Here is a 26991-nt window from a genome sequence, read left to right on the forward strand (position 1 = left end):
GGATATATATACTTGACTAAATACTAGTCAAGATCACCCTTATAGCCACTCCACGTCTGCTAGAGTTACGTTACCCACACGAAATGTTTGAGATCCGAAAACAACGGCTCTGCAAAAAAATGACGCCAAACAAAACGCCAGGTCAGTGCACGCCCTGAGAACCGTCACACGGTGATGCAGGTATTTTTGAAGATCAAGATTGAGACACTTGAACGGAAACAAGACAATGCCCTCTCTTGGCCGCATGAGTAACAATTGTAATGCCTGAGGCACCAACCACGTGATATACCCGTTCAGGTAATCCCTCACTATCTGCCAAACAACATCATCTCCATCATTATCTGCAGTCATATCGTGTCTGCTAGACCTCGACTCTTCAAGTTTATCTTTATTTTGGGACAGTCTCTCGATTAAATGACGATGCTATGAAACTGCAAGCTCATCGAACGCTGTCAATAATGGTTCTGTTCTTGCTGCGGGGTTGTGCTTTCGTCTCTGAATGCTAGAAGTATATGTAGACCGAATCGATCTAGACTGTCTTCGATAAAGCGGAGGCGTTATAAACTAGGTACCATCCGCGCGCTCTCAAATGTATCAGGCTTCATGCTGACCTGTCGTAGGACAGACAGCAACATCCTTTCCCAAGCATGGAAAGTCAAGCCTCTCTTAGCAGCATCCAGAGAGCTGTATGGGATGGAAAGCTTCCGTTACAGATAACGCTTGCTTCATCGGAGAGTCGAACATATGATCAGACTGATCCCTATCTCGTAACGATCCCTTTTCGACAAGCACCGAAACACATCATGTATACGAAGCTGATATTTAATTAGATCGCTTGTCCGCGAATCTCTTATCTCCCATCATTATTACCCAGGTTAAGAGCCTTCTTCTCACCATCACTGATTGAACCCAACTCGCAACCGCATGAGGGCTGGTTCTCTTTCGAAGGAGTCCCGCTGAAATGGCACCTCCCCGTCGGGTTGCTGTATGACCTTTACGCGGGCGCAGACCCAGCATCCAAGGGAACAAGGATCGATGAAACAGACCATCCCACCAGCAGCCTGAGCGATACGCTCCCCTGGCGGCTGACAGTGCATTTCAGCGACTGGCCCGATGAAGAGCTCGTACGACTCGACGCCGACGGCATGGTCATGCACGACGCGTTCATCAACAGCGTCAAGGAGGCGGATTTTCTCCGCAACGGCACCGCCAAGGGAATCATGACTCTCTCCAAAGAGGACTCGGCCGGATTATGGCAGGCCGTGCAAGATGGTATTCACAGCTTTTATCACAGTCCGAGCTGCACTTCAGTATATTGACGATAAGTAGTGGATCTCCCTTCCTTTCAACGCATCTCGAACATCCTCCTGCCCCCACTGAATCAACCATTCCGCAACGTCCCACTCCGCTTTTTCCTCCCCCTATCCCCAGACTCCGGCTCCCCGTCTCTCAAGGTCGTCCAGTCCCCGCTACCGCCTAGTGTACCAGTCACAACGAACACAAGTCAGTCAACCAATATACGAAATAGCCCCGCCTCGCAAGTCCAGACGTTAGGCTCGGCGTTGCACTCGCTACTCCCCAACCTCTTTCCTAGTCGGAGAACTCCTGTCCTGGCGAAGCCGGTTCTACACGGCGCCGCGGTGCCAATGTCAGCGCCGATCGAGGAGCTAGTAAGGAGTTGCGCGTATGGGGATGGATGGGCGTATATCGTTATTAGAATGATGGGATGATCATGCGTTTACTATTCCGACCTGGTTACTCTAGCTAAGATTGCGTCTCTAATAATGATAGATCTCGCATATTGATCAAACACCACATCTTTATTGACATACTATCAGAAGACGGAGATAAATCTTCCTTCAAAAATTAGAGCAAAAATAGTAGGTAGTCATTCTGAATGATACAAAAGTAAACAAAAAAATGCACCGACGCGGGATCGAACCGCGGACCTTTCCATAGGTCGTACACCATACGAGTGGAACGCTCTACCACTGAGCTATAGGTGCAATTCGTTATGTGGGTCGAATTACATTGGTACTTAGAGTATTAAAGAATACAAACAGCATTCTACGATCGCCTCTGATTACCTGCAACGCTGTGGGGCTCTAGAACACAATGGGTGTCTACGGTTGATAATACTGTGGTAGTCTGAATCGAATCAAAACCGCTAAATTGCATGTATGTATCTAACGCCCCTAACTCCTGGCTGAATAACATGACAGTGAAAAAGCAAAGATTGCCCTCTTCGTTGACGGCGAAGAGAAAGGAAAGATATTTGTTTGTACCCCGTCACTCAGTGATAGAGATAACTTGAGATGAGAGGGTGGAAGGTATAATCTGCGACGAGAGGGTGGATCCCCAATGCGATTCCTCTTCTCCGACCAAGGTCGAACCTCTCATATCATCATCTGTCTCCGAGTCAGATCCGGTTTCTATCGTGGTCGCAAGACTACCTCGTTGGTGGTCCTCTGGGGAAGCCTGCAGATTACCCATGGCATCGAACCACAATGCGCTGATTGGATGCTTATGAGCTATGTCCAGTGGTGTTTGTCTGCCGCCATCGTCCTCGTTCTCGACAGCACTGGTGGGTATCTTGATTTTTGTGTCGGCACTGGCGTCCAGCAAAGCTCGAAACATGGATTCGCAGCCTTGTGCAGCGGCCAGATGTAAGGGAGTTTTCCCTTCATGCGTTATGGAATTGACAGATGCGCCAAGCTTGACAAGGAGCGATACCAGGGACGGCCTCGGCATCGGGGCAATGGTCGCAAGGTGCAAGGGAGTCTCGCCTGTAGCCGATAAGGCAGCGGCATTGATATCGGCGCCATAGGACAGCAGAAGCTTGATGTATTCGGACATCTTGTCGAACTCTATATCAGGGGCTCCTGTTGCCATGAAGACAGTCTGATGGAGAGGTGTCCAGCCATTGCTGCAAGTCGCTTTGACATCAAGCCCTAACTCCAGAAGCGACTTGAGAATGTCTAGAGAGTCCTGGTTTGAGGGTGAGGTGATGTGGAGTAAAGTCTCCCCTTTCGGGGTTTCGACGCCGACTTTGGCGCCGCGGGCTAGCAGGAAGAAGAACATGGCCTTGTTGCCACTCATCGCCGCGCACTGAAGCGGTGTATAGCCTTGGGATGTGCGGGTCTCGAGATTCGCACCATGCTCTAGAAGGTGAGTAGCTATGGCAATATTTGAAGCTTTCCTTGACTGCTCATGGAGCAAGGATTCTCCACTGTCGCTCCATGCATTGATATCTGCGCCGCCAATGAGTAAGATGTCGAACGCGATCCAATTGCCCTCCGACGCTGCAAGGTGTAACGCTCTCGAACCAAGCATAGAACGCACCTCGACCTTTGCACCGCGCTCCAGGAGTACTGATAATGCTTCACAATTGTCTGTCTTAGCGGCTAGCTGAAGAGGAGTCAAGCCTTTCTTATTGAGGACATTTGTGTTTGCGCCCTTTTCGAGCAAGAAAAGGACTATTCGCTGTCTCTTCAACTCGATGGCAATGTGCAGAGCCGTGTCTCCGGTGATGACATTCGGATAATCCATGTCTGACCTAGTTTTGATAAGGAGCGGCACTGTGGCCTCGTCATATGCAGTCCCAATAGCGGAGTGCAAAGCTGTCAGGCCCTGCCGATTAGCTACTCTCGAGCTGGCTCGTCGTGCTTGCAATATCTTCATGACTTTCCGCTTTCCTTGCTCGGCTGCGTAATGCATTGCAGTGTTGCCATTTTTGCAGATCGCATTAATCTCCGCTTTATGGTCAAGCAACAGCTCCACCATCTCTTCATTTCCGCGGTGGGCTGCGCAATGAAGCGGAGTGATGCCCAGCTGATTATCTCGAGCGTTGACATCGGCTCCTTTCTCTATCAACCTTTTTGCTTTGCCCGTTATCCCGAAGAAAGCAAGTACATGGAGAGCGGTCCAGTCGGCGAAGTACTTTCCCAAGCCAAGCTGTTGTGGTATATCCATTGTTTCGCTGACGTAGTCCTGAAGTACAGGCGGCCGTCTCCAACACAGTTTGTTTAAGAACGCTCCAATGAGTACCTGGGCTGTCTGCTCCTCTTCGGAAGCTTCATGAGCATGATATCCCCAATAGGTAGCGGCGTAGCTGAGGAGGCTCCCTTTCGAGTTTCGAGGTGTTGTTCCCTGGTTCATGTAACAGTCATCAACCACTTCATCCGGCATAATAACCGTGAGGCAGGTCTCTGCGAGGTGCTTGCGCGCGGTGGGGAAGAACACCCTGGCAACGGCTCCTGTCAGATACTCTTTGGCGGTTTGATGGATAAGATGAACAGTGCCGGTCATTGGGTCAACCTCAAGAAGTCCGGCGGTCTGGACAAGCAAAATATGTTCGAAAGATGAAGGCTCTTTTTGAGCGACGCCGTTTTGGGGCTCGAAAAAGACCGCTGTCTTCAATTCCGCGACGGTGAGCGGTCGGCAAGCATATAAGGTCCAGAAGATGCAGCGACTAGCATATAGATTATGACTCGCAAGTTGCTTCATTGACTCAGCATAAGCGTCGTACAGGCTGTCGGGGAGATGAAGGAGGGCCCTTTGTAGCAAGGGTGCATCGTTGCATCTAGACAGCAAATCCATGTGCAATCGTGCCAGAAGGAATCTGATAGAATATACGGTAAGCATTGACGACTTCCTAGGGGGGTGCTGTCCGAAGGTCGGATCAGACTTACAGCCCGTGAGATTTCTCAACCACCTGCCCGACGATGGCCTGCTTGAGCTCCTCCTGTGTTGAGTATTGTTTCAGAAGAGACACAAGACCCGCATCTTGGTTCAGTCTTGTTGAAATGTAAGTTTCCAAGTCTTTGCTATGTGCCATAGCGAGTATAGAATCATCCTTTTGCGCATAGCTTGTTTCGCGTAGGGTGATCAGAAGCTGCGTATGCTCTGGGAGCTTCTGAAGTCTGTTCAGGATGCGATCCTTCTCAGGAGAAGTGTCCAGTCCATCGACAATGACGAATATTTTGGAGAAATGATCAACCTCAGCACGAATGGCATTTTGATAGGCCTTTGCTGAAGCTCTACCTTTGGCGAACTCTTCGGACTGGTATAGGGAGGCTGTACAATAGGAGGCGGAGCGTTTCCGATACACAAGCTGGGCAAGAATATTTGCAAGCAAGGAAATCGAAGAAGACTCCTCATCCCCATTCTCAACTTGACAAAAGAGAAAGACGACTGCGACGTCTGGGGTTGTGAATGTTCGCTGTAAACTGTCGGTGATGGAAGCACTGCAATATATTTAGCCCAGAGTGTCTACCAGCGTTCAGCTTAAGAATTGCACTCACGCAAGAAAGGTCTTCCCAGCGCCAGCTGCAATGAATTAGCACATTTCGCTCCGCGATATAGATGGAAGATCACTTACGTGGTCCTCGGCAGTATAGGCTCCTCTGAGCACCGAATAGCCAGGTTTTGTATTTCTCTTCTTGAAAGATCCACTGACAAGTTCCCTGCTGTCGCTTGTTGCACAATTCGGCAAGGCTCATGAAATTCTTCGAAGAGATTGGCCCTGTAATATTGTAGAAGTCGCCATCATACTCAGAAACTGCCTTTGATTCCACTATAACCAATGAATGTCAGGTATATTGCCAAGTCAACTTCTGGTTAGGATACTTACCGGTTTCCAAGGCACCATATCTGCGGATAGTGTTTCGCAATTCTCGCTCTGTGAAAGCCTTCTCTCTGGTTTCAGTTAGAATTTGAAGATGCAGTCATCAAGCCAAACAGGGGAACGTCAAGGGGACAAATACATAGACTCAGCCTGCAACACCACAAGGATCAAAACCTTGAACTGCTCCAGTCGTGGGAGAAATGATCGCTCCAAAAGGGACTTTCTGTAATGACGGCTGCTCACACCACCAGGCTGAAAATAATACTCCAGAGCCCGGATAGTCGACGTGAAGTAATTAAGAAGGTCATCCAAACTGTCCAGACGCTCCTGTGCCACGGCCCATTTCTCCTCTGCCCAGCTCAACTGCTCTCGGATTTCGTAAAGGAGGTCTAGTATCTCGCTTAGCAATAATACTGCCTTTTGCTGATAGTCCTGCGGCTCCCGTCCACCGAGTAACGAGCGCCGAGCTGCTCGTGTAGACTGAGAAGCCTGCGCGAGACGTTTGCGGATCGCGGGGGTGTCGACCATCGTGGGGAGAGAGGTACGGGGAGCGGGGGACGAAAAGAGGCAGGAGAGCTCACAACAACAACTGCATCCGCAAGCCTTACAAGAGAACGAAAAAATGGATTACATTCAGAATAGGAGGAGATTAAAGGCTGACATAACCCTGGAAGAAAGAAAGTTCAGTTACCGCAGTTTCGTCCGGGGTCGAGTTGGCTATCGCCTAATCCAGCAACAAAGCACAGGGATTTTCGGCGGATGCGCCCACAGCGACGTCGTGATTGAGAAACGTAAACGGGGTCGGACGACAGACTGACACGCGGATTTGTGTTGATCTACCGGCGTATGCTTGGAAATTAGCTCGTATGGCTTGTTCAAGCCGTCGTGAATGGGGCAATACCTGCATAATGGGCCACCGAGGAGAACGGATGACCTAAACCAAGCGTTCTCAGGTGAGTTGGCTCATGCTATGTGTTGGTCAAGGACCTGGGGACAAGCTAATCAGCATTATCAACGCTTTGGAACAACCGTACCTGAGTGCCATCAGCAACAGACCACGAATGAGATTTGTTGACACTACGCGCCGTGGGTGGCAGGTGGGAGGTTGGAGTCTGTTGACCATAGTAATGCCGCCTGTGCCTCATTTCTCCAAAGACCAAAGCCAGTCAGCACACCACTCTCTGTGTCGCTCTAAGCGCTGGATCTAAGAAAACATCCCCTGTGCGTCTCGCTCAACTGCCACATAGCCAACGTTTACTGGCTACATGCAGAGTGCCCCAAGGGGTGGTTTACAGTCGGTAACCAATGGCTTGCTTTCAATTCTAGAAATACTACCTTACATTTGAAAAGCAGCCACGAAGCAGCGATTTACTGATCAGACTCCCAGAATACACGCTCGATCTGGTCCAGAGAAGATTTCGAGAACATCCCGGTTCGTATGGTCTTTCCCATTTGGCAATTTTCATTTGAGGTTCGGGAAGCCAACTTCCCGAGTAAAAGCTTAGATACATGAGATCTTCAAAACATCCAGCAAGACAAGACAAAAGCTTTCTTGGAAAATGCGAAGACGGCGTGAGCCAGCTCTTTCGCCGGATATAGTTCACAATCTAATCTTGGTGCAATGTCGATGACTGTAACTCTTAAGAGAGAAAGATAAGAAGAGAAGTACAAGGGCAAAGTCCATTAGCCAAGTAATGCCAGCATGAATGCTTCTCAGCTGGTCAGAACAATCAGAACAAAAGGAAATTCGTGACATCATGGCATGTCGTTAAGTGAGAAAACAAGAAGTAGAAAAGCTCAGCATTAGGGAAGAAAATCAAATCAAGAGTGGGTATCGTGAGAAGGACAAACGATCACAAATCAGTCAAAGAAAGTAGACAAGTGAGGGGCTTGGCTTCATATGACCAAGGGCACCTAGATGACGTTGCCATTGACGTTCATAGTAGCCCCGCTCTCACGACCTCGTTTGAGAGCTTTTGCAAGCATAAGTTCACGCATCCAGTCAATCCGCTCATCTCTGGTCTTCACAGCAAAATGGTGTGACTTTCCACTGTTCAAGAACAAAGTCTTCTTATCCACAGTGCCATTGCCATGGGGAGGCGCCGGGATCAGGGAGAAAGAGAAGGCAGATTCATCCGGCGGCGTGTTTCTGCGTTTGAGAACAGTCTTCTTGAAGGCGGCTGTCAGTTTAGAGCTAGAGGCCAGCGATGAGCAGGCAACAGCATAATCATCGACATCAATGTATTCAAGAGCTTTGGAGTTGCGACGAGCGGAGAGTTCATCCTCATGCATGGCAAGCTGAGTGCCCTGGAGAGTGAAATGGTGCTCTTCCCATTCGTGTCGCAGAAGTCGCGTGGTCTTGCGCTTTCTCATCCACCCACTGTGGGTGATGTCGCTTGGTGATCGCCTTGTAGTGGGGGAGTACGGGTTGTTTCTGCAATGCGCAGCGCGCGGGGTCTTTTCCATGTCTTCAGGCGTCTCGATTGGATTGAATGCATAGCGTTCGTCAAGGGGTGCAAGCTTTGTAACATTCTGGATGGACGTGTTCCTGCGATGGCGATTTTCGCCTTTGGTGGACGCTGGTCGGCAGATCGGTTCAGCCATGATCTGCCGATCCGCACCGAATCGCATGTTTGGAGGTACGGACTGAGAATCCTCGCGAGGAACTGGCCCTATCGGGATCGCGGTGATAGGAACATCTACCTCAGAGAAAGGAGTGCCCTGGCCGTAATGGGGGTCGGAGCGGTAGAAGTCTCCCGGCGAAAATGTGGTGCCATATGCATACGGCTGGTGATCACGAGGAATAGCAGTTGGACAATCTTGGTCAAAGTAAGGCTTTTTCCGCTCCGTCGACGGAGTGACCGTCCGCTGTCCGGAAAAGCTGGGAGACAAAACACCACTGTCGGAGTCGTCCTGCGTCCTAGGAATCATCAATTTTGGAAGATGGCGGAGATTCTCGCTCAGTGTGGGATTCCCCTTGACCGACCGAGGCGACTCTGACTCTGGCGACGGAAGCGTTTCCCTGGGTGGAGTGGCAGGGTCATTGACCGACCGGAGTTGACTTAGATTCTGAAAGCTGAGAAAGTTTCGCACATTCTCTTGAGGATCTCTGGGCTGCACCTCACTGAGCTTCTCCTGAGACAAGCGGAGTTCCGGTGCCTGGACAGGCCCCATCACATCAGACGATGCAACAAGGGACGGGGTGATATCTGACTTGGGAGACTTGACAAGATTGGGCGCCGTCTTGGGATTGCCCGGGTCACCCGCAAGAATGAGCCGGCCGTTCATGGAGCCAAGTGGCAGATCTTTGGCAAGATGAGCGAGCTTCGCCTGTTGTTTCTGCCACTTGCGGCAATTCTGGCCCTTGGAGCAACTGTGCAGCTTTGGCAAGACTTGTTCGATAGCCACAATTGAGATCGAGTCTCCTGGTCCAATGTCACTAACTTTGCATGGTTCGCCATCCTTCTGATGACGACGCCGCCGGTTCTGGTTCGATCTCTTGTCCGACATCTCCTGATCAGTGGTGGAAGCCGAGTGATAGTCCGAGCTGTTCAACGTAACCGCCGTCACGGGAGTTGGAGGAACATCAGTAGTTGGTGCAGAATTCTGACGAGGACGGACGCTGAGATCGATGGACTTTGGGTTGCTTTGAAGGCATTGGATAGAGCCCATGAGCCTATGGCGCTTGCCAAAGGACTGGATTCCCAATTCTTTCAGATCCTGCGCTTGAAGCTCCAAAAGAATCGAGCCAGAGATGTCGTTGACATAGAATGTTTCCATGATGCTATCGTCGAAGCCATTGCATTGCAGCCATCTGACCACATCTCGTGGCGTCCAGTTCCGCGCGTGAACTTCATCTAGAGCCAGTTCCTGCCTGGGAAATGAATTGCACTGCTGCTGGACTTGCGGCTGTGGGGTCGACGAGATCCGATTGGGAACCGGGGTGTCCCTCCTCACAGGATCGAGTTTCGATGCCGACTGGTAGTAGGATAGCATTGCGCTAGGTGGCCGCTCTTGCAACCTCACCTCGCCATCTGTGCACTCATTGTAGTCCAAAGAGTCCAAGGATGACCTGAACAGATGAGGTCCGGAAGGTCCCTTGATGGATTTCTCGTCGATGTGGAAGTCGAAAGCAGTCAGCCCGGTCGAATCAGGAGTAGTGGCTTCATTCGGCGTGGAAGCTGTAGAGACACTTCCCGTACCGAACTAGAGAAATCTTATTAGCAACAATTCAGAAGTTTCAAAGGCAGCTTGCACCTGAACTTACAGAAGCCACACTCGTAAATGGTGAATCTTCTGGTAACGAGAGCTCGTCATCATTTTCGGAGTCAAGAATGTCTGTCGCTTCAGAGAGTGGTCGTGGAATAGCAGTCCTAGGAGTGAAGAATGGCAATTGCTCGCCCTTCTGAAACCCCGCAAGGTATTCATCATACGCTAACTGGGTTGCCTATCGGTATTGTCAGCGAAGGAAGTATATGACATTAGAGTGAGCTGCAATAGCTTACCATTTCTCTGCAAGGCCCTCCCAGAGGGCAGAGAGCTTGTAAGTACGAGAACAGCGATGGGTTGCAAATGACGGAGAAAAGTACTCAAGTTGAGTTTTATTAATAAGGCTGGATTGTGTACATGCAACAGGTATATAGGTACAGGAGGCAAAAGGTTGGTGGGAAATGGTCAGATCGGGTGATCGAAGAGTTTATGTACATGGCCCCTCTTCAAAAACGCAATATTTTCCAGGGAAGGGACCTATAGGCTCTCAGAGCACTGATGTACAGAAAGGATGCACCCTTGACGAGATTGCGCGAATTAGGGGAGCTGACTGGACAGAAATCGGCGGGAAACTAAGCCAGCGGCAAGCCCAGGGTGAAGCGTCGCTGTGACGAGAACGGTGGTTGGCGATCATGTCTCGACCAAAGCGTCCTGATTCCGAGTCAAAAGACAGAGCTGCAGCAATAGGGCTCGAATGGAAGAGCAGAGCGAGTGTTGCTGGAGTGAGTCGAGAACCGCGTGCAGGAATGGGTTGAGGGGGTGGGCGGGTGTCCGCGAGCTGTGAGAGGTCGGTTGACGGCGCTACTGCTGTGACGAGTCTCTCAGCACAGTTTGACAGGCTGAGATGCGTCGAGCGCAACGCACCACCCTATGTAGTTGCAAGTTTCACCATTGACTAGCGGGATAATTGAGTATCCAATACTCTGCTCAGGAAGCGATGGGAAAGCGAGAGGGATTCCTTCTTCAGGGAGAGACTGGCGCTTCCGTTGTTGGCGAGCCGCCAGCTTGTCTGGTATATAATCAGCATTCATTCCTGATGAGCGCAAAGTTGAGGTTCAATTGACATAGTCAATTCTCCAAGGACAGATCCTCACATTTTCCGCTTAAACTTGAGAGGGTTTGGCATAGTTGTCCTGATGGTTGCTCGGCAGTCCGCAGGGGAGAATTCTAGACGGTGTGCCGCTTCTGCATAGTATCAAACAGGTCTTATCCACATCGTACTAATGCAAACCTGACAGTTGTGACAGTCCACAAGGAACAGGGAGGCCACGACTCATGAGTTGTATGGAGTTGTCCGAAAGGGATCGCAGTCTGCTCCGGCTTGATCAAAAACCAAGGCAAAGTCCCCTGTCCCATCCTATTCCTTTGAAGTGCTTCTTGGAGCTGTCATAGTTAATCTTGAGCTTTTCTGGACTATCCGCTCTGTTCGGGCCGTTTTCTGTGCTAAATTTCCGAGAATCGATGACCTGCAGCCAGTGGCCAGTTGTAGTTTCGTTCACTTCGACATCCACGTAGCGTAGGTCGAGAATGGGACCAGAACGGGGCTATCACACGCTACGAGTCTCATCACCCAGCATAATCACGTTAATGTCAGTCAGGTGATTATGCAGACAAATGTGCCCACTGCCTACCTTAGGCACTTTCTTTAGTCTGCCAAGCCACTCTGGTTCGAGTCAGACGAGCCTTCGAGAATGTGGAGAAACCAGTTAAGCTGCCGGAAAGCCTGGTGATAAACCGTCGGCTTTGCCTAGGACGAGGACAGAATGGACAGAAAATTCCACGGTACTATTCGTTATTCAAGTCCTGTTACATAATGGACTTGAACGGTTTATCTTCTACATGTGAGCGTCTAATCATCGCCATTGAGTAATTCTGACCTTCTCTTCTACATGAGGGTAGCACCGAGTTCTCATTGTTTGCCTCGAGCAGTCATACTAGGACGATTGTGTCTTGGGCCAATTACTTATCGTAACAGTATAGTTTGGTATCTTCCGGGTTTTTTGAGGTCCGCACTATCACTCACCGCTGAGGTAACTTCTGTAGTCTCTCAATCATATCCCTTAAAGGAGTTATCAGATCTCATTAAAAAGCCTTTCGTTACTATGGCTTATCTGTCTGCAAAATATGCTTCCTCGTCCATGTAGAGCTTTTGTGCAAGGTGCAGCAGAACGCAAATTATACTCTATCAGCCTGGGATGAAACGCCCACAATGGTGAATGTGGAAGCAGAACCTTAGCTCATGAATTTATGGTGGTAGCTCCAGGCTTAAGCAATTAGCGACAATGGTGACCGATTCCATGTAGTGACTGAAGTACCTCCCCTCAACAAGAGGTACTACGAATAGTGCTATCACTGCCATGAAAGGTGAGCTTGCCACTCTCATTGGTAGTGTAGCAGCCTCATAAGAAAAAAGATTGAATCTTTATTCTTGTTCGCATGAACATCTGAAACAGCTTCTCTCAGTAGACGCTGAGGCGAGGAATACCCGCAATAGTTTTCCATCCTAAAGACACCTAACAAAATTCCCTCATGATACTGAGTAAAAATATCAATAACGGTAAAGTCCCAGATTGGAAATTTGCAATGTAGAGGAAGCCATTCAGAGATAATGGCTTCAATATGCATGCATAAGGTAAGTTTGTTGGGAATATGTTGCTAATTATGACAACTTACAGGGCTATTGCTGCATGATATTAATAGCAATAACAACAAAGCAAGCTCAATTTACTATAATTAACTCAGATACTATGCGGTAATCCAATCGTTATCATCCCAGTCCAACAAAAACCAACATAATTCATCTAATTGAGGAAGAATTATTGGGGGGGTAGTGTTGCTAATTAAGGGAACTCGAAGCTAAGGCAGAGAAGATCACAAACAGTCCGTGCTTTCTCCCCATACCCGGCGCGAGCTCCACAGTTGGTCGCTAAGTTTCCCGCAAACTGCGCCATTTCGAGTTCGAGACCATTACCAAACAGTTTCAACTGTGCAGTAGTTGGGTCCCTCTGCCGAATCATATCTTGAGAATTCCGCTTGGCGTGTCTCATCTGCCGCTTTCTGAATCTCGTGAACCAATTACGACATGAAACGCTCTCTAACCATGCATGTCCGATGGCAATTGGATCCTGATCATAACGACGCTTCTTGAAAGAGATCCAATTGCTCGCCTGATACTGCCGCTCGCACTGGCGATAGGGTCTTCCTGATGCAGCTTGTATCTAGGGAGAAGAGTCTAGGAGCTGTTGGAGGGACAAAGTCTACCGAGCATGAAGGCTGGGGGTGCAGTACTGAATCCGACGGCCTCCCAATCGAAGTACAAACCTGAAGTCGGTAGAAGATCATGAAACCATGGGGATCGATTGCACAGAGAAATTAAGCTATGTACTACTGTATCATGCGACAGACGAAATGCTGCAAAACTACCTATCAGATCTCGTGGGGACTGCGTTCGTGCCAAGGGGAGGAACTGGTGCGTTCCTTAGGCCTTGTGGACTAGTACCTCACTAGACCCTGACAGGCACGCTTCGGTGGTCGCTCATTCGTCGACGGGGGGATCCCTGCAGCCATCAGCAGTGGTGCGCGTCTAAATGACATACTCGCCTACCTTTCTTCGGCGACTCGAGAGTATCAAGGACCACTTGTGCCATTCCACCATGATTCCATCAAGCACCGAAGTCTCCCAATTTAGATACTTCTGGTCTATTCACGATCGCCATGTCGACACTGATTTGCCGCTTAACTCCAAGTCTCCACTCGAGGTTTGCATCGTGCTTCATCTTTTTTTGAAACAAGATCCCATGTGCACAACCGCTTGGGATGGCAAAAAATAGAAGCATCAGAACAAGTTCCTTGTCTGCAGATGCATCGTCTATCTTCTTATCCAAAGTAATCAATGTGGACGATCTTCATAAAAGCCTCAGACATGTCGCACCATCCTCACCTTTCGTTCTTCGTGACATCTTTGCTTCATCTCTAACAGCAAAGGTTACCTGTGCAGCTGTGCAACTGCTTCTAGGTCACGGAGGATACAGTCATTGATCAATTGTCTACCATCGTCGCTACTTCTTTGATGCAACCTACCGTCCTGTCAGAGATCAAGACATGTCGAACATGATGTCGTCCTCCTATGTTCCTTCAACCATGCTTGTTTCCGCTTCCGGTAATGGACTCACCCTGGGTATACCTGACTCCTCGCAGGCGGTGGATGACTCCAATGCCAAGTCATTCAAGAGGTCACGCTCAGGTATAGAGTACTCCTGTTCGAGAGAAGATGATGGGTTGAGATCGGCCATCTCATTCTGTCTCCGCGTACCATTTGTCGAAATGGGGCTAATGACTGGGTTACAGGCTGCTATACCTGTCGACTACGACGGAAGAAGTGTGATGAAGAGCGTCCAGCTTGCACAGCATGCACGAAGCTGGGGTTGAAATGCGACTATAAACCACCCCAATGGTGGGTCAGTGCCGAGACGCGGAGGATGCAGAAGGAGAGAATCAAAGATCGAATTCGGCAGACGAAGGTAATGGAGAAGCATGGATCACTGCAAGGTAAGCCTCGCACAGCCAATTTAAGCCTCTAGGACACGCCAACATGACATGCGCCATTAGAATATATGGAACGCATTCGCGAATTGGCCCAGAAACCTTCTGCTACAGCGGAGGAATATGACTTCAACCGTCCTGTTTTTGCCAATCAGTACAATTACAACCCATTCGTGGCACCTCTTTTAACACCAGTGACCCCGTTCAATGTCGATATTCGAACTGATCACGACACTGCACTCAGCAATGTACCCCTACCTTATGGTACTTCATTGGCAACCTTGAATTCTATGGCTCCTCAACCACAATTTCAGGTCACATCGCCACTGACCCCAGCTTCCGCCGGGCTAGAGTGGTCTCAGAACACTTTGGGCTACACGCAACCGTACACTATCCTAAGTCCTACAGGTTTACCCTATCAACAGAAGCCAGTGTCAGCGGAACTCCAGACAATGATTCCCTTGGACGCTCACGACCGGCCACTTCTGAACCATTTTGTCGACAAGGTTCTGCCCTCGGTATTCCCAATTCTTGAAGTCCAACAGCAGGGCCCCGCGCGTCTGCAGGAAATCATGCATTCACTGCAGACGAATAAATCATATCTTCATTGCTGCCTAAGCGCATCTGCAATTCACCTCAAGACCAGCAGGGGTTTGACCGATCAAATGGACTATGACATTATGCGGCATCGCTACGAGGCAATCTCACAGCTTTGCCGGACACTGAACGGTGGGCCCAGTCACGAGCAAGTCTTGGACGCAACGCTTGCGATGATCTTCTATCATTCTTCGGTTGGCGAAACACATGATTATCTCCCGGATATCCCGTGGAGCGCCCATTTCAAAGCAGTGTCCAGCCTTGTTAACAAGCCCAATTGCGCTCCCACTCAGTTCAATGTCTCTCTCATCACTTGGATCGATATCCTCGGTGCCACAATGCTGGGACAGACACCGCACTTTGCTCATACCTACCGCACCAAACACCTCAGTGGTACTTCTTCCGGTCTGCAGCAGTTGATGGGGTGTGACGACCGGGTCATGTACCTGATTTCTGAGATTGCGTGTCTGGAATCTCTGAGGCTAGAAGGGAGAGTCGACGATTTAGCTCTATCTCAACATGTATCCGCGCTGGATGCTCAGATCGAGTGGACTGAATCCGCTGACCGCACCCTGGAGACGCCTTATCTAATGTCCGGGTTAGTCAATCCTGAGCAGCTGACAAAGATAATTACCGCCCTATTTCGTATAGCTGCTCGACTATACCTATATAGCCTGATGCCCGAGTTTGGTTGTTATGCTCCATCCAGTATCACTTTGGTCGCTTCCGTGGGAGAGATACTGCAATGCCTCCCGGCAGGGCCTGCGGGATTCGATCGCTGCCTGGTTTGGCCGCTGTTTATTGCAGGGGCAGCTTCGGCCCCCTACAGTGGTTATCGAAAAATACTGACTGATAGAGTCGCGGCTATGGGGCGTTTGAGCGACTTTGGTAGTCTTGGACGAATGTACCGTGTGCTACAAGAACTCTGGAAGCAGTCCGATGATCCAATTGCCACATCTTCGAGTAATGCAGCTCGCACTCAAGACGGGGTTTACTCGACTACACACGAGAGTACGGAGTCTGCGCCCCAACAGATACGACTCCATTGGCGAAAGTTGATGCAACACAAGAAATGGGACTATTTGCTGATATAGGCAGTGGTCCATAAAGGAAAATTGATCCATCTATACTTCCCGGATGGAACGGCTCGCACCATTCACAAACCGAGCTCTTCAGAGCTGGACTTCATCAAAGCACGTTGGATATCTGCACATTCAAGGCGGCGGCGTTTGGCACTCGGAGTTCGGTGATTTCCCGTTGGTTCACTTTTGATTTATTCATCCCTTTTTTAACATACCCTTCTTTCTCTCCTTAATTTCACTTGATCATTGCATACCTGGATCCTTTTGGGATCGAGTCTTCTTCTACTCTCCCGCACTTCTATTCTTTGTCCCATTTTCTTCTCTTCTCCCATTTTTCTTTCCTTTGCCTTCTTCTTGTCTTTTTCTCACCCCCGTCTTCGGCTTATACAGCCGTTCCAAGGGCGAATTCCTGTGACAGTCTGGATAGTGTTTGTCGAATGCCATCTGACTTCTGTTCTGTCTCCCGGGTCACAGCGGACTATTTATCTGTGTTCTGCGTCTGACCATAGCAATGGCAAACAGTAGGATTGAAACGCTTGTTGAACCACTAGAGTTGGATTCGCGTCAAGGCTCTGGATACAGCCGTCTCGCGGCATGCTCTATTTCCGCATGGAGATTGGCGTGAACACGCAGGCTCATCCAGAAATAGAAGCTCCTCACCTACGAAACAGGCACACAGTACAGATTGAACGACGATTCAAGGCGTAGCAACTCGCAACGCCAACATACTCCCCATCTATCCTGAATCTTTGAGGATGGGGCAGGTATCCAAGTATAGCAACAACCACCATCCAATCGAGGAGTGCAGTGTGATGGATTTGCATCTGCAGTCCACCTCGTGGAGTTAAACAGGCGCCTAAGCAGAGATCAAACGGCAGAGATGATGTTATCTAGCAGTTTAGCAGTGGCAAGGACTAGGAAAGAAAGGAAGCATGACTACGTACCTTGGAGGAGTATTGAACGCCGTATGTGACTGTATCATACAATACGCATTGATGTCGATTGTGCTACAGAGAATCCTATAGAGGGGTACAGCTACAGAGTCCCAAGGCTGGGATCAGGTAGTTCGCTCAGAATCCTACAGACGAAGCGCTGGCTAGTCGTTTAGAAGTTCTAAATTTACCTATTTACATGCAAGCCGTCACTCGGGACAGATTGAGATTGAGGACCCATGGCAACATGGACGCCATTATCGTCTGAGATAGGCCGCCCAAGTAGAGAACGAGGATGATCACCAGGTGACAAATCTTGTCTATGACCATTCGGAAGCGCTAATGGGTCCATATTGAGTGATTGAGTTTTTCCCCCGCTGTCTGCATGCATATGATGATGATAAGAATAGAAAAGGCCGTCGGTTCTGCTCTTGTCTGGCTTGGTTGCTAGTGATTCCTTGTGTAGTATTTTTAGCAATCTACTCACTTCACTCAGGTTTTGCGCGCTATGATACTGATGATGGAATTAGCTCTGAGCTAATACATAGTATATTGGACTCAGTGACAATCATGACCATTGTAGTAGTTGTAGACCTTAGCTCGTATTGAGCAAGCAGGTGGCGAGCCACCTTCACATTTCGAACCAGAGATATCGGCCTCTTGGCCCTTCCCTTGAGGAGACTGGATCAAGCGCATCTATTTTGAAGTTCGCTTACGCCATACCATAGATAGTAGCAGGAATGCAGTACACTAGCCAACGAGGTGAGGTCGAGTCAAGCTGAATATTCCAAAAATAGCCCTGCATCAGTGCATTTAAGCATGACGAGTCGATGAGTTGCCAATAATGGAAAATCCAATCCTTGTCCACACGGCGATCCTGTACGGCGGGAATTGGCGCGTTACAGAACAGACACCACATGCGCCGACCATCTGACTGTCCACCACTCAGAAGCCATGGAGCGAAGCACCTGGCATGTTTCGGATTGGGTGGTTAGAACTGGAGTCGATTGCTGATTGGTTGGTGGATGTCAGAGCGTTTAAGATCTACCGGTACTCAATGCTAATTGGGTTGCCAAGAATTACTTTTAATAGATTCCATTGTTAGGAAACTATCCTGGACTGGGTATACCACCTGCCCTCAAATTGCCGTTTACACAGAGGTTCTCATTAATTTAGGTACTCAATGGTCATGGGCAGCATTTGCGCATGGTAAAGGGCTAACTGGAGATAGATGAACACCACAGGAATGAAGCTGGAGCTGAGGGGGAGAGCTTCATGGTCGGGACCGACCATGAAGTGCTGTTTGGCACTTCGAAACTTTACAAGAAGCCCGCATCCTCATCATAGAAATCGACAGCATGTAAATGATGCTGAAACGGGCGCTTAGCAGCTCTAATGTAGTTGAAGCCAAAATTAGAATCATCAAGCGCTGCATGCCATGCAGGACGCTATCCTTTAAACCCTCCAGTCCGGACAATGGCCTTCGCTCAAATCGACCGCAGGAGCCGAAGGAACGAGATCCCCGAGGGTTCGACGTTCACATCGACGACTATGGCCCCCAATGACAAGATAAGAATGACGCGTAGGGAAGGGACCTATCCGAGAATGGCATCGAATCTCCGAATAGGCATCGTTGCATAGATGTAACCGCTTCTTGAGCAATGCGGTAGACAATGATCGTATCTTACTCGATAACGGGGCCGTCCAGGGTCCATGACAACCTTCAGCGCTACTCCATGGAACGTACCCATTCAGGCTTAAGCATTTGGCAATGAGGACTGTGAATACCTTCATTAAGGGGTATGACGATGGAAGCCTGAAACTGCTTCGTCGGACAAATTTATTCTATGCACCATGATTGGGCGATATTGGTTGAGATTGGCGTCTCCTTATGCCGACCATAACGCGCACACGTTCCTCTTAAGCTAATGTAGCTTTAGGTGCTTAGGGTAATGAAGATAGAAGTTTGTACCCCGTGTTTTTTGGCTCTTGTTATGACAACGAGAGCTTAGCCACTAATTGCAGGAACCGCGCGCCTCGCTTGAACGAACCATGTCACAAATCAGACAAAATCAGGATAACATAGGTTTTTCATTAGATCAAGGGAGAATAAGGGGCCAGATTGAACAAACGAGCGGAGACGCAGTTTCGATGCCGCGCGACTGTGTGAGGAATACATGTGCTTTGGTGGGAGTGTTTAACACAGACAGCGGGGGTCAAGGCTGCGCAAGATAGTATATAGTTGCAGAAGACCCTGCTGATTGATGACGCTCCATTCTCGATATCAAGCTCTCTTACTTGCAAGAGTATTTGCTCTGCTCTTGCTCTTTATTCAAATAATACATTGCATTTTCCTTATTACATTCATTCAAATCAACTGGGGCCAACAGCTGGACTGGTTGGCTCTCAAAATACTTCCGATCAGACAAGTCAGGACTCTGTCTGTTAACGACACCAGTCTTTGAGCGAAATCATATCAGAGCTGCCAGAGGTGGCTGTGCAACAGCTTGAGCGGTTGAAAAAAAGGATTGGATAGACTGGGATACGTCTTGTCTTTCTTAGCAGTGCGAACTGAGAAGATTGAGAGCGTGAGTGTGGATCGGCCCGGTGTTGCTATTTTGGACCACCTGGACCCAGGTAACATTGCTAACCTTTTCTGGACTAGATCAATACATCAAGCATCAATACTGTCAGGTACAGCATTACATACAATTTGTTACGAACTATATCCACCAACAACCTATATACAACACGCCTTATCATCCCGGTCATTCTTCGTCGACATTTCTCCTTTGTCTCTCCTATCTGTCTCCTTCCGACAATAATTTGCATCGGTCATCTGAAGTACATTCTCCTTCTCGATCTTCATCAACTCCTTATACCTCCTACTTACCTTCTATCCACTGTCAAGGAGGGGGTGTCAACATCATAACGTCTTTCTACCGAGTTTTATAAATCCCTCTGTTGTTTTCAAGATGGCTCCAAAGCCGGTGTTACAGCCCCTGGAGCTTCCAAGGAACATGTCCTTTCCTTCTGAGCTCCGTGAGCAATCTACCATATACCTCGATACCAAACCAAAGGAAAGGGATGCTGAGAATCAAGAAAACACTGTCACCATCACTCCACCACCGGCATACACAGAGTTTCTTGAGACCTTCAGTCCCATATTCGCGAGCTCTACTACGTCTCGCGCGAGTTTTGCGAAGTACATGCTCGACAAGCCTCGCCGATCTCCCACCTCGGTGCCATCCAGCACTACCTCGTCTTCTTTCTCCAAAGGGAGCACACCGAAGCACTCTCCCTCGAAGCCACATTTTCCACTGTCTCCTGCAGCCTCGTGGTCCCCAAAGGAGGCTCCAGTGACAGCCCCAGCGGCCAAACGGCTACGACTCCCCCCTCCATATCTCTACTCCCCAACAACATCAACAGCAACTACAGACTCTCCTCGGTCCGCACATCTCCTCCGCTCCCCCTTCTCTCCTCAAGAATGGAAACTCAGGCACTTCGAGTCCCCCATGAGCGAGGGTGTACCACAAGTCTGTGTACGACAGATCGTCACAACGACAATCACGTACAAACACGCACACGCGCCTCAACTGGATCCCCCACCACCAGGTAAACGCAGACAGAACCCTGATCGTCGATGATTAACTACTTTCATCTACAATCATCCACATATGGTCTTGGTGATCGTTCAGCGTAGCGGTGCATCGGCAATACTCAACTAGAGCGTTCATGTCATGACGATGGAACTTTTTTTTTCTCCTTCATGTATACAAACCGGGAGGGGTTCGATTTACGGTGTGCGTCGTGCGTTCGGTGTCTTGTTTCCAGCTTAGAGGACTTGCATGCTTGGCTCTGCGCAGCCGGGTCACTCCCCAGCACTGTTGGTTTCGAATATCTTGCATTTCAAGGAGTTTCGGCTGGTTTGGCTTACCTTGGCTTATTTACATGGGGGAATTTCGGTAATTGCATGGGAAGAATACATTGTATCATCTCTGTTCTCAGCGAAGAGCATTGGACGAAATGGAAATTACATGACTACGAATGCTCAGGTAGCAAAGAACTCCCTAGACGAAGGCCAAAGCGCAATCCTTCGCACGCCTTGCAACAGAAACCAACTCAGTAATGCAGTACGCAATAGGCAGGACGCTGCTCCGAAATAAAAAAGCATCCAGTGGCTATGCCATGCTCAACACATCCAGGTTGGGACGGGACACTTAGTCTACCTTAAGCGCTGGGATGCCAACACTCGAAGCGATCTGAGCCCCCTTTCCACGTGGCTGCTCTCAGCCGCACTTTATCTGGCCAATGCTTGATCAGAACGGACCAACAATTCGGGATTCAAGGTCATTAGTCCATGTGTCCATGTCCTGACTCGCCATAGAGATGTATGGCCGTAGAAATGTACCTGCTAGGGCTGCCAACCCAAGGTTCGACGAAAGACTGCTCCTTTTAGGCATTAACCCAACAGGGTTAACGGGCCCGTTTGGTACTCGGGACTAAGACCGGGCAGTGTCTTACGCTCTGACTTCCACATGTCCTTCCGAATCAATGTTCAGTACCCATGGTTGCCTTAGTTCGCCTCTCCGCTGGGCTTTCAAAAGATATTAAAGTGGTGTAAATGTGTCATATTCGTCTCAAAGCAGACCAAGCTTTGGCATATCAAACTAGGCCATCGAGTACAATTGGCAAAACATCAACAGCTCTTTTGGAGACTCAGATATCCTGAATGTGGAACACGTTCATGCAGCATATCATAATCGACCAAACACCGATGGAGCTACCCATATGTTCAACCCTTGCCGCCGACCAACCAATAAACATTAGGAAAAATGGTGAATGATTAGGCTATATATCCACGAGTATACTCATCATAGAAACAAAATCAGCCAGGAGTCAAGGTGATATAAACAGGGGAAATCCGTGGTATCATGCTGCGCAGTCATAGTCGAAACAAAGTGGTATCATAACAAAAAAAAGAAGCCTGCCAACTCAGCCGGGTAACCAGAGGGAAGAACGAATATCAGGTAAAAAGGGGTTGAAAAGGGGGTAAGTGGATAATCAAACAGTAAAATAAGGGGAAAGGTAAACCAAGAAGAAGAGAGAATAATCCAAATAACTGACTATTCCTCTGTCAAGGCGTCGTCTCCAGTCTCGCGCCACTCCTTTGATCGCTCAGTCAATCGTCGGATTCCCGCGACTCGCTGGGCCCAGTGAGCCTCGGATGGCGTACGATATGTGTAAGCGCGCTGCGACGAGATGACCCCAATGGCCTGCAGAACGGCCTTGCGCGAGTCTCGCCCAAACACGGCGGGGTGATTGATCCACTCCATTGCCGACGTCAAGTCCGCATCCAACGCTGTGATGGTCTGTGCGTCGACTGCAGCAACAGGGGCAATAGTTGCAGTATCTGATGTAACAGACTGACCTTCGGTGAAGTTGGAGGATCTCGGCGAGGTCGATGTGGGAGTTTCGCCGCGACTTCCGGCATCGCTGAGACTGGCCGGCTTTACAGCCCCTGGCGGTAGCGGTGGAAGGCTACCTTTACCGAGACCCTTAAGAATGCTTCGTGTTTCGGTCAAGAGATGCTGTGCGCGATCATGTTGACCCCGAGTCACAAGTGTCAAGGCTCGGGTCAGCATGTCGGATGTGAGCAACTCCATGCGCCGCTGGACAATGGACGGGTGAGGAGGAATGGGTGGTGTCGAAGGTCTGCCATTCTTGGCTCTCGGATTGGAGGGAAGCATGGGCACGGTAAGAAGTGACGGGCGAGGCGAGTGCGTCAGGTGGCCATCACGGAGGAGATCACCGTAAGTGAGATCCGCCTGGATCAAAGGAACTTCCTCAACGCTCAGCACGCGCTGCTCGTCTGCATCGGAGCCACCTCCGAGAGCCTCCAATCCAGACACCAGGCTTTCCCAGGGGTCCTGCGGCATGCTTTCCTGCGTGGAGTTGTCCGGTTGGATGACCAACTGTACCAGCACGTCACGCTTGTCCCCAAATCGCAGGTCTCCGAGAGCGGCCTCGGCATCTCTGCCTGTAGCGCGCTTGGTTGTATGGAGAGCGCCGCTAATCTTAACAAATTTCGCAGGCGAACCCTCAGGGAGACGAAGCTTCAGTTTGACGTTCTGGTGCGAAGTGGTTTGCAGTGCGCCCAAGCAGCCGGCAACACATTCTCGAAGCATCATCCAATCTTTGACGTACAAGTACGAGCCTTTTGTCCGAGTGGACAACTCGATCATTGTGTCGGGCTTGTGAGTCAGTCCAAGGCCGAACGAGTGGATACTCACTCTGCAAATTGTCAGTCATCTATGCTCTTGATCTCTGGTAATGGAGGGACTCACTTGGCAGCTTCGGCCCTAGACACCACGAAATCGACACTTTCGGGGTCGGAAGTGGACGAGTCGCTGATCAGGAGGATTGTGGAAATGGGATTGTTGGACTTGCGCTGCATCAGCAAGTCCATTGCAACATTGGCGCCTTCGACAACATCCGCACGAAGGCTCTTCTGTCCGACAGGTCGAATGGAGCTGAGGATCTTGTTCCATCCGCCCCACGACTTGGTGGTCATTCCAACAAGGGGCACGCCGCCACCGCTGGAACCGAAAGTTACCAAGCCCATACGATCTCGGGGTCCGAGATTTTGCACCAGGAACTTGAGTGCGTCCCGCAAGAGGGTGATCTTCAGCCCCTGCATGGACGAAGAAACGGGAATAACAACCACAATATCGAGAGGTATGTGGGCACTCGACGTGGGCAGATTATCTGCACCGGTGGTATAATCCGTGATTGCTGTATTGTTAGACCGTCCGGCACCGTAGGATGAGTTAATTGACGCCTGTCGTTTGACCTGGTTGGCCCGGTAGTCCTCCTCCTCAGCTCCAGAATGATCCAGGTCATAATCGGTGTGACGGGACAATGCATCAGAGTTATGAAGATCGCGAAGAGCTCGACGCCAGATTTCTAATTCGTTTCGACTCTGGAAGCGAAGGTAGAAGCAAGGAAGCTCGCTGACTGACAGATTAAGCGTGAGGACAGGTTCATCTATGGTGGTCAGCATCCGATACCCTTTCTCAAAATCGATCGCAGCTTACCAGGCGACGCTTCAATAGACTTGAGATGCTTCTTGATAAGAATCGAGCCTTTCAGCGAGCTCCGAGTCTTGCGCTTGGACTGGTCATCATACTGATGAGCATTTGTCTTCTTTTCCTTGATACAAATAAGCATCTCCGCGAAAAGATAGCACTCCAGGTCCTGCCATGATTCGCGATCCTTGCCCACTCGCATGTGTCCATGCAAGCGGAGTTTTCCGAACCTGATATCAATCAGTATTCACCAATGAAGAACTTCGTCTGGGAGAGAACGTACCGCGAAAATTCAAGGCCGTGCCAGTTGTCGACCCGCGTTCGCAAGTCCTCGGCGATTTCGTCAAGGTTCTCCTGGGGTTCGTATTGGATGGATCGAGCATCCGCAGTCGGAAAGCGAACCACGCCGCCGTAAGGCTCATCCTGCGGCTGCGACGCACCCGACGAAGTTTGCCGCAAGTCCTCCGAATCCGGATGCCATACTCCCTCAGGAACTTCCACCGTGACCAAGCACGTCAAAGATTGTTGTTGTCTGGACCGGTTGAGCGTGGGGAATTCGCTACGGATGGTCACCGTGGGGGCGGGGATGGGGTTCTTCATGGGAGCCGCGCGAGGGCTAAGATCGGATTCCATGGCTTGAACGTCATAATCATGTCGCCTGCCGTTGCCCTGCTGCTGAGCATCATAGTCGCCCGACGATCCTGCAGCACTTCCATTTCTGGAATGCTGTTGCCGTGAGCCTGTGGTCATCCGCTCCACTCGCTCGCGCTCACGATGGCTGCCCGTATTGCCCGTATCACGGCTATCCCTTCTCGCCCAGATGTCCCGACTGTCGCGATTGTTGTATGACCGGCTTCCCGTCTCGCTGGGTGCTTGCCCACGAGCTGACGGCTGATCCCACGGGGTTGGGGTGGTCAAACCACTGCGGTGCGTGGCTGCATCGCTAGTCACCGAACGTACAATGTTGCTCAATTTTTCTGCAACGAGGATGGTCAGTATCCCAGCAATTGCAACCACTATGCTGTCCGAAGTGCATCTTTCGCTTACCGATGTCAAGTACGTGACCCCCGCGGCTGGTGTCCAGCCCTAATGGGGCATCACAGGTCGGACAATATTGGCCCTCAAACTCCTTGATATACTCGTAGAAACAGGCTTCGTGGGCCACGTGTGTGCAGGAGAATTGGAGGACCCGCTCTCCGCGCAGGGTATGCTCTAGCGGCTCCTCGCATACGGCGCATTCACTACCGACAAACGTTCTATCCCTCCGGGTACGGCTACGGTCAACGTCCATCAGCCCCGCCATTGGTCTACCTGATCTAGAGTTGAACGATGCTCGCGAAGTGTTTGTGCCGGCGGTCGACTGCCAGCCCAAGCCAGGATGGTCGGATTGAAGCGATGTGCTAACAGTGGAAGGAGCACGAGATCGAGAAGTGTGCGTTTGACCAGAAGCACTGGTTCCTGGCCGATCTGCGTGAGAACGGGTGAAGGAACGGAAGCTCCTTAGAGGTGAACGTGAGGGGGACTCTGGCCGGGAGGGGAAATCTGCAGGTCACGCAAAAGGTTGCAGATACTCGTCAGTAAGTGGTAGTAACGGTCCGCTGGCCCGACTTTCAGTAAGGACACCAATGGCAATAACAACGACGATTGAGGGTCTGGTGATGCCACTATTTTTTGACTGCTTGATTTCTCCGTGTCGAATATAGCTGGGATTGACAACGCAGGAGACAAGAGGATGGAGGGACGTAAGCAGACGAAGAAGGAAAAAGGGGAATAAAGTTCCGATGTAGTAGAAAATTATACTAGGCAGTCGTATAATTGACGCAGAGAAAAAAAAAATACAATTCAAGGAAAAGTGTGAAGAGGTCGGAAAAGAATTGCAAATACGAAGAGAGAGGGGGAAAAAAGAAAACAGAGACAAAAACACCCAAGAGGCTTCCAAGTATTGTAGAAGATAGTAGGGTAGTACTCACGAAGCGGAGATTTCTTTTTGGAGCGACCAAAGAAGCCAAACTCAGACAGATTTAGATGGCCTGAATCGACGTTCCCAGACTTGGAATCCGATCTGGAAGACGGTCGATGATGTTTCCACATGGACCACGGAAAGGAGAGAGGCTATTCCTGGGGAAACAGGAGAATCATGAGCAACCGAGAATGTCAAGTTTCAAGTATCAATAGTTCCTGGTAGCGGTGATGACGGTGGTAGTGCGATCTGAGGGGAAGGGGGGCGTAGCCAGGTAGGAGAGATTTACTATTTAGGTGACTCAAGTGGGGAGAAGAACCAGAAGAAAGTTAAGACCAGTGGGGAGAAGAGGAAAGAAAGTCCCGATGAACGGATGGAATCCTGGGAAGAAATTGAACAAGGGTCAGGGAAGACGACGGACAATTGCTTGTAATTGAAGCTTCAGGGATAGAATGATAGGGCTAAGGAAACAGATGGCAGAGAATTGAGGACAGGGAAGAGATCAAGAGAGACATGTGAGAAAAGTGCGAGAGACTGGGAAAGTGATACCATACCTAGCCTTAGAGAATAATAATGTATGATGGCGCAAAAGGGTTAGGACCAGGAAAAGCCTGGGACCTGGAGATATCCTGGATGGTAAACGACCTTTTTTTGCGACGGTGTCCGGGCCGGTGTTCAGGAGGCCGTTGATAGTTGATGGGGCTGAAGATGATGATTGGATCTGAGGGAATAGTCAGAGGGAAGGGAAATTTAGTCCATATGGAGTACGTAGTATCAATAATCAGGAATGCAGTAATAAAAAAATATGATATGATGGATGGCTGATTAGACAATAATCCGATGGGTAGACAGAGAGTCAGAGACAGGAAGAAAGAGGAGGGAAAACGAACTAACT

The 26991-nt window shown here is 49.7% G+C and overlaps 6 protein-coding genes and 1 non-coding gene across 7 annotated transcripts; 3 read left to right on the forward strand and 4 right to left on the reverse strand.

The window, feature by feature from the left end:
* Positions 1-119: 119 nt before the first annotated feature.
* On the forward strand, positions 120-1730 carry ALT_0756 (autophagy protein 5; the record flags this gene model as incomplete). Its single annotated transcript, XM_089599031.1, has 3 exons — positions 120-141; positions 949-1272; positions 1330-1730. 3 exons carry the CDS (start codon positions 120-122, stop codon positions 1728-1730), a joined length of 747 nt encoding a protein of 248 aa, XP_089456695.1.
* Positions 1731-1921: 191 nt separating this feature from the next.
* On the reverse strand, positions 1922-2006 carry ALT_t010. The gene is given in 2 exon segments: positions 1922-1957; positions 1971-2006. It is a non-coding gene; the product is annotated as a tRNA-Thr (tRNA).
* A 283-nt stretch (positions 2007-2289) lies between these two features.
* ALT_0757 (NACHT and Ankyrin domain protein) lies at positions 2290-6154 on the reverse strand (the record flags this gene model as incomplete). Its single annotated transcript, XM_089599032.1, has 6 exons — positions 2290-4582; positions 4692-5246; positions 5304-5328; positions 5381-5575; positions 5633-5697; positions 5766-6154. 6 exons carry the CDS (start codon positions 6152-6154, stop codon positions 2290-2292), a joined length of 3522 nt encoding a protein of 1173 aa, XP_089456696.1.
* Positions 6155-7540: 1386 nt separating this feature from the next.
* On the reverse strand, positions 7541-10134 carry ALT_0758 (SAM and PH domain-containing protein; the record flags this gene model as incomplete). The annotated part of the gene is made up of 3 exons (XM_033556223.1): positions 7541-9832; positions 9894-10073; positions 10132-10134. 3 exons carry the CDS (start codon positions 10132-10134, stop codon positions 7541-7543), a joined length of 2475 nt encoding a protein of 824 aa, XP_033412114.1.
* A 3871-nt stretch (positions 10135-14005) lies between these two features.
* On the forward strand, positions 14006-16128 carry ALT_0759 (Zn(II)2Cys6 transcription factor; the record flags this gene model as incomplete). Its single annotated transcript, XM_089599033.1, has 4 exons — positions 14006-14138; positions 14243-14443; positions 14504-15632; positions 15708-16128. 4 exons carry the CDS (start codon positions 14006-14008, stop codon positions 16126-16128), a joined length of 1884 nt encoding a protein of 627 aa, XP_089456697.1.
* Positions 16129-20023: 3895 nt separating this feature from the next.
* ALT_0760 (uncharacterized protein) lies at positions 20024-20695 on the forward strand (the record flags this gene model as incomplete). The annotated part of the gene is made up of 1 exon (XM_033556225.1): positions 20024-20695. The coding sequence occupies one exon, from the start codon at positions 20024-20026 to the stop codon at positions 20693-20695; it is 672 nt and encodes a 223-aa protein (XP_033412116.1).
* A 1479-nt stretch (positions 20696-22174) lies between these two features.
* ALT_0761 (VWA and PH domain-containing RING finger protein) lies at positions 22175-25439 on the reverse strand (the record flags this gene model as incomplete). Its single annotated transcript, XM_033556226.2, has 5 exons — positions 22175-23342; positions 23396-24095; positions 24146-24366; positions 24420-25113; positions 25184-25439. The coding sequence occupies 5 exons, from the start codon at positions 25437-25439 to the stop codon at positions 22175-22177; spliced, it is 3039 nt and encodes a 1012-aa protein (XP_033412117.1).
* Between the last annotated feature and the right edge of the window lie 1552 nt (positions 25440-26991).

This window comes from Aspergillus lentulus, assembly GCF_001445615.1.
Source record: "Aspergillus lentulus DNA, contig: Alt01, strain: IFM 54703, whole genome shotgun sequence".
Lineage (NCBI taxonomy): Eukaryota > Fungi > Ascomycota > Eurotiomycetes > Eurotiales > Aspergillaceae > Aspergillus > Aspergillus lentulus.